The sequence below is a fragment of the Leucopleurus acutus genome (assembly GCF_964270905.1).
Source record: "Leucopleurus acutus genome assembly, chromosome: 18".
Lineage (NCBI taxonomy): Eukaryota > Metazoa > Chordata > Mammalia > Artiodactyla > Delphinidae > Leucopleurus > Leucopleurus acutus.
Window position 1 is genome coordinate 8,454,986 of NC_139160.1, and position 17,438 is coordinate 8,472,423.

At 40.8% G+C, this 17,438-nt stretch overlaps 1 protein-coding gene across 2 annotated transcripts in view; it reads left to right on the top strand.

Moving 5' to 3' along the window:
• The window catches only part of FRY (FRY microtubule binding protein), a gene marked incomplete at its 5' end in the record, with an annotated part of 329,047 nt that overhangs the window by 120,405 nt on the left and 191,204 nt on the right, over positions 1–17,438 (top strand). For both annotated transcript variants that reach the window (XM_082859749.1, XM_082859750.1), the window contains one exon: positions 794–993. In XM_082859749.1, the coding sequence (XP_082715875.1) occupies positions 794–993 (200 nt within the window). The remainder of the gene's footprint in view (positions 1–793; positions 994–17,438) is intronic.

Sequence of the window (17,438 nt, forward strand, 5' to 3'; positions counted from 1 at the left end):
ATTCAACATGTCAAAGGGTAGTCAAAAGTAGGGAGACATGAAATTTTCATTTATGAATAAAAAAATCTTTTTCTGTAACTGTTAAAGCAGTGGTCCGTCTGCTGCATCCTGAAAGGAGGCCACTGACTGGAGATTCTGCTAATGGCCTCTGTTCAGGATCTAATCCAAGTAGGGAATCTGCACATTTTATAAAGGATGGGGAGGGGCATCCTGACTTGAACCGAAGGATGGTGAGAGGGAAACGAACCCGCACCTTGGATGGCATAGATGGCACTGCGTGAGCCTTGTATCCTTCAAGAGGGGCATCCCTTTCAGGAGCAAGAGCCAGCTGGGCTTCTGAAAATTGTTCTTGGAAACTTCTGGAAGGGACGACCCCAGAGTCTCTTCCATTATTAGAATGAATCTAGAAGACAGAATGCTCCTGGTTATCAGGCAAACCAGGACAAGGAATCACTTGTTTTCCCCTGTGCATTTTCTTAGTCCGTTTCCCTGGAACGTAAAAAAGAAGCTAAAAACATCCTAAATGTTTTAGGATTTCTCAGCTGTATTATGTCTTTGCAACACAATTTACCTAAAGCAATGAGGTAACCAGAAGTATTTCAAGATATATACGGCATAACACACACTTATATAATCAAAATAGTTAAATCCTAACTCCATAAGGCCAGGTTATGATGTTGAGTACAGCGTTCTTCATGTGATTCATATCCTTTTATTTATGGTTTAACATAGCCAATCTGAATATTGATGATGTTATTTTCAGCCAGTAAGAATATCCATTCTGTTTTTTCAGCTTCTCCAGTTGGCAACGGTTATATCAAGCCTCCAGTTCCACCCGTATCTGGCACACAAAAGGAGAAAGGGCCACCAGCCATGTTACCCATCAGTGTGGACCCAGACAGCAAACCTGGAGAATATGTCCTCAAGAGTTTATTTGTCAACTTCACCACTCAGGCTGAGCGCAAGATTCGAATCATTATGGCAGAACCCCTGGTGAGTACGCACAGGAGACTTGCATCTTTTTAAATTCATCTTGACACTGAAGATAGATTTTACAGCTCTAAGAAAGGATGGATGGCTTTCCCCCTAGTTTCCAAATGTTTGATACCATAGGTAATTTTTAAAAGATAATAGTTCAGTTTGCTGATTTAAGAAAAAAATTGTGGATGCAGGACTTCAAAACAGTCCTTAGCCAGTACAGTTCAGCAGCGCGCTTCACCGCTGCATTTAGGACAAATAAGCATAATTTCACGTTAAGCCTAATTTAACGTTATTCATCATAGAAAAATCGTGTTCCTAGCCTCTGCTGTGTCATATACTTTTGTCAAAATCTTTTGTCCTATTTTTAAAGTAAAAGAAAAAAAAAAATCGTCATTCTTCAAGGGCTGGCCTGAGCTCCCAGTCTGAGAACATATGGTCTCAGTGACATCTTATCCGAGGAAATTTTTTGGTGAGTCATTGAGAAATACCACTCTCTTATCTGAAAATTGGAAGACCGGAAATTCTTGACTCCGTTACCTTTAGGTCCATTCTTAGATAGATAATGCCCTTCAACGTCAGTAGTCAGTATCTTTCTTTGCAGATGATTCTGCTGCAAAATAAGGCTTGTGGCTTCCGTCTTACGTTCATTACTTCAACAAGGGCTCTAAGGACAGTGTGCTAAATCTCCAAAGGACGGTCAGAAAGGAAGAAAGTGCAAGTGGAAGATTCAGATTACTTGTTTTCTGACCTTGGTAGGCCACACACAATAAGAGAAAGGAAAGGAATTCAGAGTGACGCAGCAGCTCTTTGTATGAAGCTTGGCTTTGTACCTCCTGTGAGGAGACTGGGACAGGAGAAGAGGTCTGGGGTTGGCTTTAAGGCAGGGGTCCCCAACCCCCGGGCCGCTGAGCTGTCTCGTTAGGAACCGGGCCGCACAGCAGGGGGTGAGCAGCGGGTGAGCCAGTGAAGCTTCATCTGCGGCTCGCTCCCCACTGCTCGCACTACCGCCTGAACCATCCCCTGCCCCCCATTTCTGTGGAAAAACTGGTTTCTACGAAACCAGTCCCTGGTGCCAGAAAGGTTGGGGACTGCTGCTTTAAGACATCATAGCTTAAAATAATTGAATGTAATAGTGAGCCCACCGCCCAAGTCTCAAAAAAATACGTAACGGATGATATTCGACATCATCTGTTAAAAATAACCTTTATAAGAATCACAATTTAAGGTTTGGGAATCAAAATTCAAGAATATTTAAGTGTATGGTTGCCCGAAAGTTACAAACTTTGCATTTTAACGTTTTTATTAGATCAGTGAATACTAACTTCCTATGAAGGAAAATGTTTTCTTGGTTTTACAGTTTAAATCATTTATAATAAATGAAACCTTAGTACTGTACCTTTTCCCCATTCACCCGTGTTTTTGTGTTTTTAGTACTCTTGCTACTAATAATAGCTAATATTTCTGGGGCACTTACTATGTGCCAAGCACTGTGCTTAACTTATGTCCTTTAATCTTCATGATGACCTTAGGTAGGTAGTATTTATATCCCTGTTTATAGATGGGAAAAGCTGGCACAGAGAGGGGAAAGTAATTGCCCAAGGTCACACAGCATTGATTTGATTTCAAGCTCGTTCTCTTCAGAGCCCACCTCGGAACCATTCTACACTCTACTGCCAGTCATTTTCATGGAAAGATACCTTCTTTCACTTTTTTAAACAAGCCAATACAGGGATCCCCATAACTTGAGTCCAAAACACGTGCCCAAATTGCCATTGCTCCAAACAGTCCCGATCCCTGGGACCCTCTGAGCTCCTTGAGAGGTGCTGAGGCAGCCCAGGCCCCCTCCCCCTGCCAGTGCGGGTCGGGAGCCACCTGGGTTCCAGAGATCATGGGGGGAGTTAAGGAGGAGAGAGTTGGGAAGGCACAAAAAAGAATCGTTTCACTCCTTGACAGTGGAACAGTGCCAAAGTAGCAGGCCAGGGCTCTCTGAAATTGTGTATTATGGTGGATTTTCCCAAGAAACTGGGAAGTTGTACAGTAGTTGAAAGAGGTGCTTAAAAGGCTAGATCCTGAGCCATCCCTGTTTCCAAAATAATCGTTTAGATACTGTTACTTAAGAATTTATGAAGTAAAATAGTTTAGGTTTAACTTTTTCATCTTGAGTTTACTCATTTTGGCACGTGTTTGCATGACATTTTTCTTCCTGGAGTAAACATCATGTCTGAAAAAGTAACATGTACCACAGCTTTCTTTTAATTAGAGGTAGCCATTTTTGTTCCTTTCTATGAGACAAAGGTCCCCAAACAAGAAAAATGGAAAAGAAAAAGTGCAAGTCCTCTTCATCAGCAAATTTTCATTGTGTGCCCAGGGTGAGAGTTTATTAGATGCTGATGGCCAAGTAGATGGACATTGTGTTGTTAGCTGAAGAAATGTATTCAATCAATTTTCAGTATCGTTGCTTTTTATAAAAAGAGACTATTTACTCCCCTTGTATTTTTTGGCAGAGATGTAAGCTTCTGCGCCATTTCCATTTCTTGTCTGCTGAAAAGCGCTTAGTAATTTTTGCCCTTGTATTTGCTTACTTATGGGACAATAAATGTGAGTAGATTCTGTGGCTTGTTACCTGATTCTAATGTAAGTGTGCATTTGGCATTTGTTCTGTAGCCATAGCGAGAAGAGGTGTTATTTTTGATGCATGTGTAGTACATTTAAAGGGAACTCCAAATAAATATGCCCTACTATTTCTTTTGCTGAGGTTGGCTTTATTTAGAAAGATGTTGAATCTTTTAAAAACCTGGATTTATGTGGGCTTGTATCATATCACAAAGTTGTATTCTGTTATCTCTAATATAATTAAAACCTGTATGGAATAGCAAAGGTAATTTTTAAAAATTTTGTAGTATAGATTTATTATCTATGGGGCTACTCAGGAATCTGTATTTTTCAGTTTTATTTAAAAAACGGAGTCCTTCAGAATTCCACATCAGTTAGATTGTGTGGGATCAATTATATACAATATTAAATTAAAGTTGTATTTACGAATTACCAGTATCCAAATAGGTAACTTAAATGGGGAAGAAAGGACAGGAACAAAAATGTTCTACCAAAATAAAATATTAGATATTTTTCTCATTAAACATCTATCACTGGTTCAGCAGTATTGTTCTTTGTATCCAAAAGATGCTCAGATCATATTCATTAATATTTATGGATAAGTCAATAATTTTATTCTATTTTTGTTGCTTCATGGGGTCATTTGATAGCATTTGCTCTTGGCTGGTACCATTATTTCACCTTTCCCAAGCGAAGTGTTTTAAACAAGATAAATGGGGTCATCTGTATCTTTTTTATATTTTTATTTCAAAACAGAAAAAGTACAGAAAACAATGTAACAGATGCTTTCCCTCTTGCCTCCTACTCCTTTCTTCTGGTTTAAATTTTCTTTTTCCCAAAGTATATCTTTTTGTAGTTCTTTAAGTAACAGTCAGTGGGTGGGAAATCACTCAGTCTTGTTTATCTTGGATGCCCATATTTTCCCCTCAATTATCAGTGATAGTTCAGCTAGGAATAGAATTCTAGTTTGACATTTATTCTCCTTCTAGACTTTTGACAATCTATTTCACCATGTTGCCTCAAGCATTGCTGTGGAAGAGTCTGGTTGATTTGCTATTTGTTTGTGGATTATTTACTTTTTTCTCTGTTTGCTTTTATGGGTTTTTGCGTTGTGTATAGTGTTCTGCAGTTTCACTACATTGTGTGCTTAGATGTGGATTTATTTATTTTTTATATATATATTTTTTAAATTTTATTTTTGGCTGCACACAGGCTTTTCTCTAGTTGACGCGAGCGGCGGCTACCCTTCGTTGCAATGAGCGGTCTTCTCATTGCAGTGGTTTCTCTTGTTGCAGAGCACAGGCTCTAGGCGCACAGGCTCAGTCGTTGTGGCACACGGGCTTAGTTGCTCCGTGGCATGTGAGATCTTCCCGGACCAGGGCTCGAACCCGTGTCCCCTGCATTGGCAGGCGGATTCTTAACCACTGCACCACCAGGGAAGACCCTGGATTTATTTTTATTTTCTTGTTTGACACGCATGTTTCTTGAATTGAGGGTTCATATCTTTCATCAGTTCTGGAAAATTCTTAGCCATTAATTGTTTGAATATTGCCATTTCTCCACTTTTCCTCTTCTCTTTTTCTGGCATACATATTAGATGTACATTGGACCTTCTCATGATATATTACATATCTTTTTACCCTTTAATTATTTCTACCTCTCTGTCTCTGGCTACTGCATTCTGAGTAATTTTCTCAGCTCTATCTTCAATTTATTAATCTTATCTTGGGCTATGTCTAATCTGTTGTTTAATGTGCCCAGTGAGAATTATAATTTTGGTGATAGAATTTTTTATTTCTAGAAGTACTGTTTTAAAATCTATTTAGGTGGGTTTTATTTTTTTAGTTTTTTTTAGGGGTTTTTTCCTAACGTTCAGCATTTCTTTTTTCTGTCTTTGATCACCTTAAACATATATTTCTGTGTGTGTCCTCTTTTAGGTTAGCCCCAGAGTCTTCACCATCTGGGCCAAATATTACGTTAATTTCTTGGTTTGCAAGTTTCTGCACCTAGAAGGTGATATAAATGTAAGCTCCAAACTCTTGTGAGACTTGAGACTGTGGTTTCAAATTCTTGGGGAGGATTTTGTTGTTGTTTTTACCTAGAACCCAGGCAGGGGTCATTGGAATATCTTTTCATCTTCCTGTGCCAGTGCATAGATTTGTCCCTAGTCCACTGTTTCATTGTTTAGGACCAGGGTTTATATAGGTGTCTTATTTCCAGTGTCCCACCTCTCAAGGCTCACAGCTTTGTTGCGTGTCCCCAAGTGGAAAACAACAAAAAGCCTCCAGCATAACGAGACCAGTAGTCCTCTCCCTGTGTAGCCACTACATCACCTCATATCTTTCTGCCTTTCATTTCCCTTTTCCTTTCTTGTGAACTCATTTCTGCCTTTAAAAAAAAAACCCTTATACTCCATTCAACATTTCCAAGTGTCTGTAGCATGTGAGTTTTTGCATTATGTTTGTCCATTATCCGGCCAAAGCCCTCTGCACAATTCTTGGTTTGCCTTTCATGCAGATAAGGGCAGGTGGGTCTTTGCACTGTGAGGTTCCTGTTGAAGCAGACATTCCCATGGCGAGGTGGGGTGTCCCCAAGATGAATAAAAGGGAGAGTGAGGGGATTGTCACCAAGTCTTCCTCTTCTGATCCTGCCTGATGAGTTTCCCCTAAATACAAGAGTTGTCCCTTTCATTCTCTTATTCAGATCCTTCATATCACACCCTTCTGCTCCTTGATTTAACTCCAGCCTACCTTTCTTCCTCCATGGATCTTTATGTTTCAATTCTGTGCTTGCCGGCCAACGTGTGTATAGCACACTGTCCCCTCTTCCTGGAATGCCCCTCATCTCTCCATCCTGCCTATCTTTCAAGGCCCAACTCAAACACCTTTGACAGGTTTACTTGATTTCCTCCCTGCTGACTCCACACAATTATGCAGTTGTGGATATACACACTTGTAAATCTCTATTTTATCTGAACCGCCATATCATTATCTCAAGCAAACTGCCTTCATTAAATAAGAGTATTAGAGTAGACTAGAATAGAAAATATCAGAGAACATTATAGATTTTAAGGGTAGATGTTGTTTTACGGAACTTTCAGTTGTGTATATATATATCAGACCTTGGTATGAAATGTATATTTTTATGGTATAAAATTTATATTTTAGGGCTGGAGGATACAGACTTTTTGTAAGTTAAAGAAGCACGTTACTAGTCTTTCAGTTCCTACAGGCATTAACTGTGTCTTATCTACACACACACACACACACACACACACACACACACACACACACATCCCTGTGTCTAGAAAATCTCCTTTATATACAGTAGACAGTGTTTTTTGAGTATATGAATGAATGAATAGATAGATGAATGAATGGATGAAAAAAATATTAATAGGGACTTCCCTGGTGGCGCAGTGGTTAAGAATCCGCCTGCTAATGCAGGCGACACGGGTTCAAGCCCCAGTCCAGGAAGATCCCACATGCCGCAGAGCAACTAAGCCCGTGAGCCACAACTACTGAGCTCACGTGCCGCAACTACTGAAGCCTGCATGCCTAGATCCTGTGCTCCAGAACAAGAGAAGCCACCACAATGAGAAGGCTGCGCATTGCAACAAAGAGTAGCCCCTGCTCGCCGCAGCTAGAGAAAGCCTGCACGCAGCAACGAAGACCCAATGCAGCCAAAAAAAAAAAAAAAGAAAAAAACTATAAAAAAATATTAATATAGTAGCTCAAAAGGAATGTAGGATCCTGTGTGTTTCTGAGGGTCGTCTTGCCAACCTCTAAACAGATAATAATGGATCTTGTTCTGTCCTTTGTACCCCTCGGCAGATGAATGCCCTACAATCTGCAGAGTACAAGGGACGTTAATTCTCAGCCTTCTGCCTTGGGGCATCTAAGGATACCTCATTATTCATGGATACGGTCACCTGCTCCCACTTCACCGGAGCAGTGTGTGAAGAAGAGAGTCAGGCTGACTCTTAGCGGTCGGACTCAGCCTCAGAATATACGCTCTCATTATCTCTGAGTCTCTCCGGTTATATAGCATCTGTCACTGGAGTCACAGGCAATTACCTTCTCAATAAACTCTCTTCCAAAAAACAAGGCTCTCCAGCTTTTCGAAATTCAAGAGCTCGCATAATCTTGACTTTGCAGATTTAATGGAAAAGAAGGGATAAAACAACTTTTCATTCAGCTTGATCTGGATCTGAATCCTGATGCTGCCTCTTTAGTGTTGTGAGGCCTTGGGCCAGCTAGTCAGTCTCCCTTGTTTCTCATTTGCAAGAGCCTAGCTCATGGGGTGGGTGAGAGAATTCGAGGTAATGTGTGGAGCTGTGACGCAATTCTTAGCACGTTCTAGGTACTCAGTTTTCACCGCCATCATCATCCTCATTGTCATCGAGGAATTGGTATCAATAACCTCATCCTCTGGTATGTTCCTCTGGTGGCCAGCCTGGGGCTTCCTCTCTTTGTGTTCATCCAGAAGGAGTGGAAGCTTGAACAGGGTGGTTGGATGCCTGCTGTTGCCATGCCCTATATTGTCAGATGGTTGTTCTGATCTCTGCCTTGGCAATGAGAAAGGTATAGCCAAAGCTGGTTTAAGCAGACCTGGTCTGGATCCTTTAGGGATTTATGCTCCGGGAGGTGACAGAGCAAACAAAAGTCTACAAGAGAAGGCGCAGCCCCACTGGCTCACTGTTGTCTCCCGCAAAATACTTACGCGGGTATAAGTTGTGAGGACCTAGGAAATGAAACCAGGGATTTGAGGCGAGTCCACATAGAATGGTTTTCCAAGAGGAAATTTCACAGGCCCTTGAGGATCGGGGTCTCGGAGACAAGTAGGAACATTGTCGTGCCAGGTTGTGCTGGGAAGTCAATGGCCCCAAAAAGCTGGATTATTCAACTAAGTAAAGCAACTTCAGAAAATTTCATAACTTTCTGTTTTCTCATTCATGTGTTTAAATTTATTGAAAACGTCAGAGGGAGAAATATCTAATTTTCTTAAAGTTAGTCGTCAAATCAAACTGATTTTTCCTTTTTTCCTGTTTTATTGAGCTATAACTGATGTATAACATTGTATTAGTTTCAGGTATACAACATAATGATTTGATGTATTGTGAAATGATCACCGCAATAAGTTTAATTAACATCCATCACCTCACATGGTTACAAATTTTTTTTTTTTTTTTTTTGTGGTACGCGGGCCTCTCACCGTTGTGGCCTCTCCCGTTGCGGAGCACAGGCTCCGGACGCGCAGGCCCAGCGGCCATGGCTCACGGTCCCAGCCGCTCCGCGGCATGTGGGATCTTCCCGGACCCGGCCACGAACCCGTGTCCCCTGCATCGGCAGGCGGACTCTCAACCACTGCGCCACCAGGGAAGCCCAAATTTTTTTTCTTGTGATGAGAACTTTTAAGATCTACTATCTTAGCAACTTTCAAATATACAACATGGTATTATTAGTTGTTGTCACCATGCTATATGTTCATTCTCAGAACTTACGTTTGTAATAACTGGAAGTGTGTACCTTCAAGAATTTTCAACCACACTACTCAGGCTGCCTGTTTTGTCCACCCTCCTTCCTATAATTTGACCAATACACAAAAAACTTGGTTTTTCATCACAGCCCTGCTACTAGCCTCTGCTTCCAGCAAAGTCACTTAAATGTGATCCATCATTGTTTTTTCTTCTATGAAATGTTCACAGTCAAGCCCAGTTTTAGCTCTAATGTGTATAACAAATGAAATATAAGCATTAACTCTCCACACCTCTGAGTGAATAAGTCATATCCCACTGAATCCACCTTGGTTAAAGCTTCTATTGCCCTTGCGAGGAGCTGCAGGGAAGCTAAACTGGGTGCTGGACCAGGGGTTTCATCTGGATCTACAGCCTAACAGCATAAAATGTCAACAGGAAGAAGAAGCAATTCTAACTCACCTAAGACTTAGAAAGCAAGTAATGTATTCTCTACTTTAATTGAAACGTGGAGAGAGGAAAAGATCTGCATAACCTCAAAAGAAGAACACACACCTTTCATCTTGTCCTTTAGCAGAGCCTATGACGGAGCAGGAGAGCAGAGCTTGCCTTCCTGTAATGTTCCCGCATTTTAAAACATATCTCGGATGAAAGGTGATGTGACAGTGGGAAGATTTCATTATTGGGATTGCTTGAGCTTTGATAGCCCCTGCTCACAAAATAGCTAATGGATGAGATTACAGGCAGGGGCTTTCAGATGTTATCCCTGTGTTGAGCTTGGAGCATAGGTGAGGGAGGGGTGACAGATACTCACTCATAGAGATGCTAACTGGGGGATGCTGGGATGGAGCCTTAACAATCATATAACATGATCTAGCTGGTTTGCTAACATAAGAGACACAAGTCAGGGAATTTCTGTTTTCATATGAGACTAAAAATGAACTAGAAGTAACACAAAATAGTTGCTTGGTGTGCACGAGTTTAAAGAATCCAGGATGCCAATGTCTGTTGCACCCACACCACCAACCTGTAGGGAATGTGTCGTGCCTTGAGACCAAGCCTGTAGGGACAGTGGTCACGGCCAGCTGGCACACACGGAAAGGCTGAGCAGTTAGCTCATTACCGCAAGCTAATGCGGCTCTAGGTTCACGGAGTACTGCTGCCTGTTGACGAACACTTGCTTCTTGGCCCTGCGTCCCGGGCTTTCAGCTCCTCCCCCACCTGCAGTCGCAGGGCTGGCACCAGGACAGCTCTCCAGTTAACCCCAAACTTAAGCTGGACATTGTGCTGTAATAGACACAGGTGATCCACCACCAACAAAATAAGTACGCTGAGTCGTTCTAGTTGTTTTAATGAATCTGACTGCGGCTCTCTAAGTAAGCAGAGCCTTTAGTAAGTGAAATACACACTCACTCCAGCCTCCTCTTAGGATTTTAGACTGGATCTGATGAGAGGTAAGAGACTATGGTTGGGATACAGTCTACTTGTAGTTATAAAAGAGCTCTTTTTTTTTTTTTTTTTTGCCTCTGGCCCATATACAGATTGAACTTCCTGCTGTAGTCTTTTGTTTCATCTCTGCAGGTACCTGAATAGTCTGCTGATGTCTGGATACCAGAAACTGTCAGATTCTTTAATCAGGAACTTTTTTAATATTTAAGGAATTTGTGAATTAGGGAATCCTGCTGCACTAATTGAAAGGCAGAATTACTACCTCTAATTAAATTTGAATCTTTATATGGTGAAGTTCATGAAAACTGTTGTAATTAGTCATGCTTATTATAGCCTGATAGCCATTCACTAACCTCAGTGTTGATATTTCAAGATAGTATTTCATCATACTCAGATTTGCACATTGGTGGGTTTTTTGCACTGTTGTGTATGCAAGTCTTCCTATACCACCCAGCTGTTACACGTCTATCACCTAAGGATGTGTAAATGGCAGAGACAGCAGCTTTCATATCCCTCTGCACTGTGGATTCAAGTCAGCTTCCCAAAAGGACAACCAGCTAGTGTTTTTAGCCAAACTTCTCTTTAAATAGAGGTTCCTCTTACTTCAGCAAACCTAGTAAGGGAAATATAAAGAGAATAAAAATAATTTCTAGATTTAGCTGCCTACTGAGTATAGTGATAGAATCAAAGTAATGCTGTCCTTAAAGGAGACTCAGAAACAGTTCAGGTCAGATAAGGAATATTTATGTTACACTTGACAAAGTACTAGCTTATTTTCCAAATTATAAATTAAAAAATAACTTTAAAAATAGCTATTTCTTAGCAGAGCAGCTCAGCCTGGCACCCCTTACTTAATCTAGTAACGCTTTCACCAGAAATCTGAAAACTCACCCTAACCCAGAAAGAAAATAGTATTAATAGCTAAAACCAGACAGAATTGTTGAAAGGTTGCATTTAGCCGCCGAATGAGGTGATCTTTCCAATGAGCTCACAAACTCACTTTTTTCTGTGTACTGTTCAACTTGAAGTTTGTTTTCCTTGTTATGAATGTTCTTGGTTTCATACAGATGAAAAGTTGTTCTTTTGTGACTGTTAAATGGAATTTTTTCGGCCATGAAATGAAATTTAATGCACCATGAGAGTAAAAGTTTCACTGAACCTTATAGCAAATAAAACATATGGAAAGTATCATGAAGTAATACCAAAAAAAAAAAAAAAAACCCAAAGGGGTTTTTACTTCAACTTAATAGTATCCAATTCAGTTCATCCATGGGTGAGGCCATAATTTTTATGTCCAGTGACTATGAGAAGATTATCAAAGTTTCTTCTTTTTGAGAGTACAAATCAGGTGAAGATTATTCCTCAAGTTATTTTCAGTCTAGCCTTTTCTGATTATATGCTTCTTCTTACTATGTATAGAGACATTATTTTTAACACAAAAGATCATTTGAAAATACATCATCATTTTTTAAGTGCCAGAAAATACCAATAGAAGTAAATTCAGGGACTTCTCTCGTGGTCCAGTGGTTAAGACTTCGCCTTCCAATGCAGAGGGTGCAGGTTCGATGCCTGGTCAGGGAGCTAAGATCCCACATGCCTCGTGGCCAAAACACCAAAAAAAAATAAAACAGAAGCAATATTGTAACAAATTCAATAAAGACTAAAAAAAAAACGGTCCACATTAAAAGTAAGTTCATTAATATGACATAATAAGCATTGAAGGCCCATTCCTACAATCACTATGATATAATATCACTATATTTCCACACAGCATTTTGCATTTTGACTTTCCTGAAAGTCATTAATATGGTTTTAGGCAGCAGCAGTCTTTAGCACTGTAGTCATTTTAACTGGCTAAAATTCCACAGGTCATGCTAACAATAAGAAGACATTTTATTAGGTAATTTTGATGGTCACTTATGTATGTATCTAGTATTTCCGACTTAAACGATTCTTAAAATTCAGCATTCCATATGATGGTATTTCCTGATGCCTTTAGGGGTTTCTACTCAATTCCTAAGTTGTAATCAGGGAAGTTTGGTGGAGGTTAGATACTATAATCTTTAAATATTTTGATTGACCTAAAATGTAGGTATTGCTTTTCTTTAATTGAGGTATGTTCACATACCATGAAATTCATCCTTTAAAATTGTGCAGTTCAGTGAGTATTCACAAAGCTGTACCATTAATTGCAGAATGTTGCCTTTTAATAACACTTCAGAAGAGAGAGTAGGTGAGTAGATTTTCATCTATTTTTTTTTTCAACTCTTTACCCCCTGGAGTTTTCCTTTTATTTTTACCAGAAAACCAAACCTTTTTTTTCTTAGTTAAAGTAATTGGGTCATTTCAGTTTTAACTGGGAAATTTTGATTGGCTGCATGACTCTGGGTATGTAATGAATACTATATGATGATTATCATGAAGAGGATGCTGCCTATGAAATGGCCTTTTTTATCTCATGTGTAAAACAAAAATTCAAGATACTTAGGGGCTGTGGAACTTCTACAGGAATGAAAATGCTTACCCGTGAGTCAAGCCAAATTCCAATTCAGAAATGGCAGCAAGGGCAGCATCCCCCTTCACTCGGGTTCTAGCTGTTGGTTCAGATAACGGCGCTGTGTCACCAAATCCCACCTGAGAAGAGGCTTCTCTGTGGTGCTGAGTGAAGTGGTTTCCATTCTCTAGTGTTGGCTACTGACCTGTCAGTAACGCCCTGAGAGGCACTTGGCTGGAAAGGCTTGTAGAGTGTGTGTTACATTCCTTTCCATCTAAATAATGCCCTGTATGTACCAGATTGGTCAGTCAGAATGTTCTAATTCCAGAGATTTACAGCCAGCACATTGGGATCAATGTCTTACCCCATAAGTATCAGCTCTGTGGCTTCATGCATACCCACTTCCCAAGGTTTTCTGGGATTCCCAGTGGTTAGCATAATAAATTGTGAACTTCTCAAAGGCAAAAACTATCATGCTTATGCTCAGGATGGACAGTGGGAACGAGACAGTGGTTCCCACTGCTAAAAGTAGGTTGTTACTATCAGAATTGCCTCCCCTCCTCCCTTTGGTGTCCAAGAAAATGAAATGCCTTTCAGACAGATTAGGGATTCTTCCTCCCATACATTCAGTGAAAATTTTTACTTTAATCAATATGCTTGAAGTATACAATACAATAAGCTACAGGGGTTTAAAAACTATGATTTGATGAATTTTGATAAATTCGTACGCTGGTGTCAGCATCACCTCAGTCCAGATACAGAACATTTCCGTCATCCCCGGGAGTTTCCTGTGCCCCTGTGCAGACAGCCCAGACCACCACCCAGGGCCTCTGGCAACTATTGATCTATATATAGATTAATTCCCATTTTCTAGAATTTTGTATAAATGGAAGCTCTGGTTTGTTTCATTCACCATAATGTATTTAAGGCGCTTCCGTTTATTATTTATCAGTAATACATTCATCTTTATTGCTGAGTAGAATTCCATTTAATGTATATACCACAATGTGTTTCTGTAGTTACCTTTGAATGGCCTTTGGGTCAAAAAACAGTGTTTTGAGTACAGTTTTAACCAGCACAAGTCTTTTTTTTTTTTCCTATTCTTTTTCAGATTCTTTTCCATTATAGGTTATTATAAGGTATTGAATACAGTTCCCTGTGCTATACAGTAGGTCCTTGTTGTTTATCTCTTATATATATAGTAGTTTGTATCTGCTAATCCCAAACTCCTATTATCCCTCCCCACCCCCTTCCCCTTTTGGTAACCATAAGTTTATTTTCTATGTCTTTGAGTAGCCAGCACAAGTCTTGATTTCCATAGATCGTGCTAATAATTATAACAATGTATATTTTACAGGGTATGTTTTTAAGTTTTATGGAAGTATAGCTGATTTACAATATTGTGTTCATTTCTTCTGTCTGGCAAAGTGACTCAGTTATACATATATTTAAGTTACTTTTGATAGTAGCTTATAGATAGGTAGGTAGGTAGATAGATAGTACTTTCTATAGTAACTTCCAAGTGTGACTGTACTTGAGGCTATGCATTATACAAAGAAGAATAAGACAGATTTTTATAAGAATAACTGCCATTGTTTGGCTTACCTGTCATGTTTCAGACATACTAATTTTCACATTAACCCTAGCAGATAGGTAATAATAATAGTTCATGTTTCTCTAGTGCCTACTGAGTGCCAGGCACTGTTCTTAATACTTGAATAACATCAACTCACCTAATTTTTCACATTAACATCATGAGATATGTACTCTTATACCCCACTTCACATACAAGGAAAAAACTTGTCAAAAGTCACACAGTTAGTAAGTGGTGGGCCCTGGTACTCAGTGTAGCCCACCCATCTCCTGGGTCCCTGCTCTTAACCACTACACTCGTGGCCCCCTTCATTTTTAGTCGGAGATGCTGAACCTGGGAGATTTAATAGAACCTTACCAAAGGTGGTGGAGTTAGGGCTAATGTCCTGATTCAAATCCTGATTTGATTGACTCCAAAGTCCAAGCTCTAACCTACTCGGGAAAGGATGTGTATGTGAGTAACCAGGATGAATTTGGATGTGTATGTGAGTAACCAGGATGAAAGGATGTGTATGTGAGTAACCAGGATGAATACTCAAGAACTAGAGAATACCAGAAGAGCAACCGAGAGTGAAATCTCTGTCACTTCTTGTAGGAGTGACCAGGGAAAGTGCGGTGGAGTGAATGAACCTTAAGGGACAAGTATGATTTTTTGATGAGAGGTGGTTTGGTTGGGTCTGAGAAGAGTGTGAGTGTGTGTGTGTTAGTGGTGCCAGAAGATAATAAATCAGAACATGATTGATTTCAAGTCCCCAAGAACATCCCTGGGGAATGTAAACATTTGAGGAGAAAGACCAGCCTATGAAGGACACAGAAAAGGGATGTCTAAAGAAGTAGGAGGAGAAAACGTGGGGGATGGCATGAGTCAAGTGGAAAGAAGGGAATCGTCAATAGTGTTTCACTGCAGCTGAAAGACCAGAAAGAAAAGTACTGAAAGACGTCCACCAGATTTATTGTTTGGAAATTCACTGGGGCTTCTCGGGGGACTATTTTTAGCGGTGACAGAAAAGTCAGATTGCAGGTGGTTGAAAAAGGAGTAGGGGAGGAAGGGAAGACAGGAAGTGTAGACCGCTCATTGGCGAACTAAGGATGAGAAGTAGGGGAGGAAGGGAAGACAGGAAGTGTAGACTGCTCATTGGCGAGCTAAGGATGAGAAGGGGGTGGAAAGAAAACGGTAGCCAGAGGTGGAAGTGTGGTGAAGGCAGATGCTAAGGTGAAAAGCTCTAAGTATGTTGATGGCTGAGAAACAGAGCCAGGAGCGTAGGGGAGGCTGGCATCTGGGGAGTGGGGAGCTGGGAGACCATGCAGAGTCCCAGAGGAGGCAGGGAAAGATCCATCCACGTGTAAATGTCCACTCAGTGGACATAATGTGCACAACTGGTGTATATATTGGGACAAAAAAATCCAAAATACCAAGAAAGACAGAAACAGATGAGTGAAGGTGGCATCTTGCATTGCTCAGTAGCTGCTGTAGTTTTTACAGAAATGCCTGTGGGAGATGCTCTTTTGTTCAGTTAAAATGAAGATTAACTTTGTAGCCAAATTTAAGTGAAGTTTCCCCTCCAATGTTCAAATAATAGATTTGTCCTTGGGACTGTTAGATTTGGCAGACGATTGGCTTCTCTGAAATGTGCAAAGCCAGCTGCAAATAGGACAGGTTCTCTCAAGAGTTTTTAGTTCTTAGAAAAAGCGCCAAAATATTCCTCCAGATTTGAACGTGCCTTCTCATTTCATATCACAGGGTAACAGGCAGCATCTTACTTGCTGATACCTGAACTGATCTGAGATACTCTCCATCATTCTCTTGATCTGGGGATTTTCCCCCAATATTCTGGGTAAGAATCAGCATCTATTGTCTTGTTTAAAGAAATCCGTTTGTAACTGAAGAGAATAAAAGGGAAACACAGTGTCATCCGTTTCTATTAGCCCCCTTCTTCCATAGATCTCCAATGGTTTTCTTTTTTTTTTTTTTTTTGTGGCGGTACGCGGGCCTCTCACTGTTGGGGCCTCTCCCGTTGCGGAGCACAGGCTCCGGACGCGCAGGCTCAGCGGCCGTGGCTCACGGGCCCAGCCGCTCTGCGGCGTGTGGGATCTTCCCGGATCGAGGCACGAACCCGTGTCCCCTGCATCGGCAGGCGGACTCTCAACCGCTGCGCCACCAGGGAAGCCCTCTCCAATGGTTTTAACTAGTGCTCATGAATTCTTAGTAGAAACCTAGCCAGGTCGGTGCGAAGTGATGCTCATTTTTGCCTGTGGACAAACTGAGGCACCATCGAGGAGGCTGAGTCTTCCGCTAGAAGGTCAGTGATCCCTGCAGGCAAACAAAATGACCGGAGTGTATCTTCAAGATGATTCCAACCCCCAGGTCCCTGATTGCCCCTCGTCATGTAGGGAGAGACTTTTGGGGAGAAATGGTCAGTATTCAGAACTGTGACTTCTCAGGCTTCTTCCTTAGATCTGTTTCCAAGGTTGAATCACAGTTAGCACAAATAAGATCTGAAGAAAAAAAATATGTGCCAGACACGAAGATATTTTGAACCTCATTTTTCTTTGGTTCAGCCTGAGGAAGGTGCCTGCCGCTGTGTGCTGATTGTTCTGGATGAAATGCCCTAGTGGCATCTCAACAGGTAAGCCCACGGCTGCTCTGAAGGGTGCAGCTCACTACACATCCTCCCTGTGTTCTGGTGAAGAGGGATCCCAGTCAGTTGCAGAAGTTCAGATCTGAAAATTTTTTGTTGACTACTCAGAACAGACATGTATATTATAAAATTTCACTGCTGATGGTATCAAAATCCTAAGTCAGTGGTGCATAAACAAGTTCTTATAATCAAA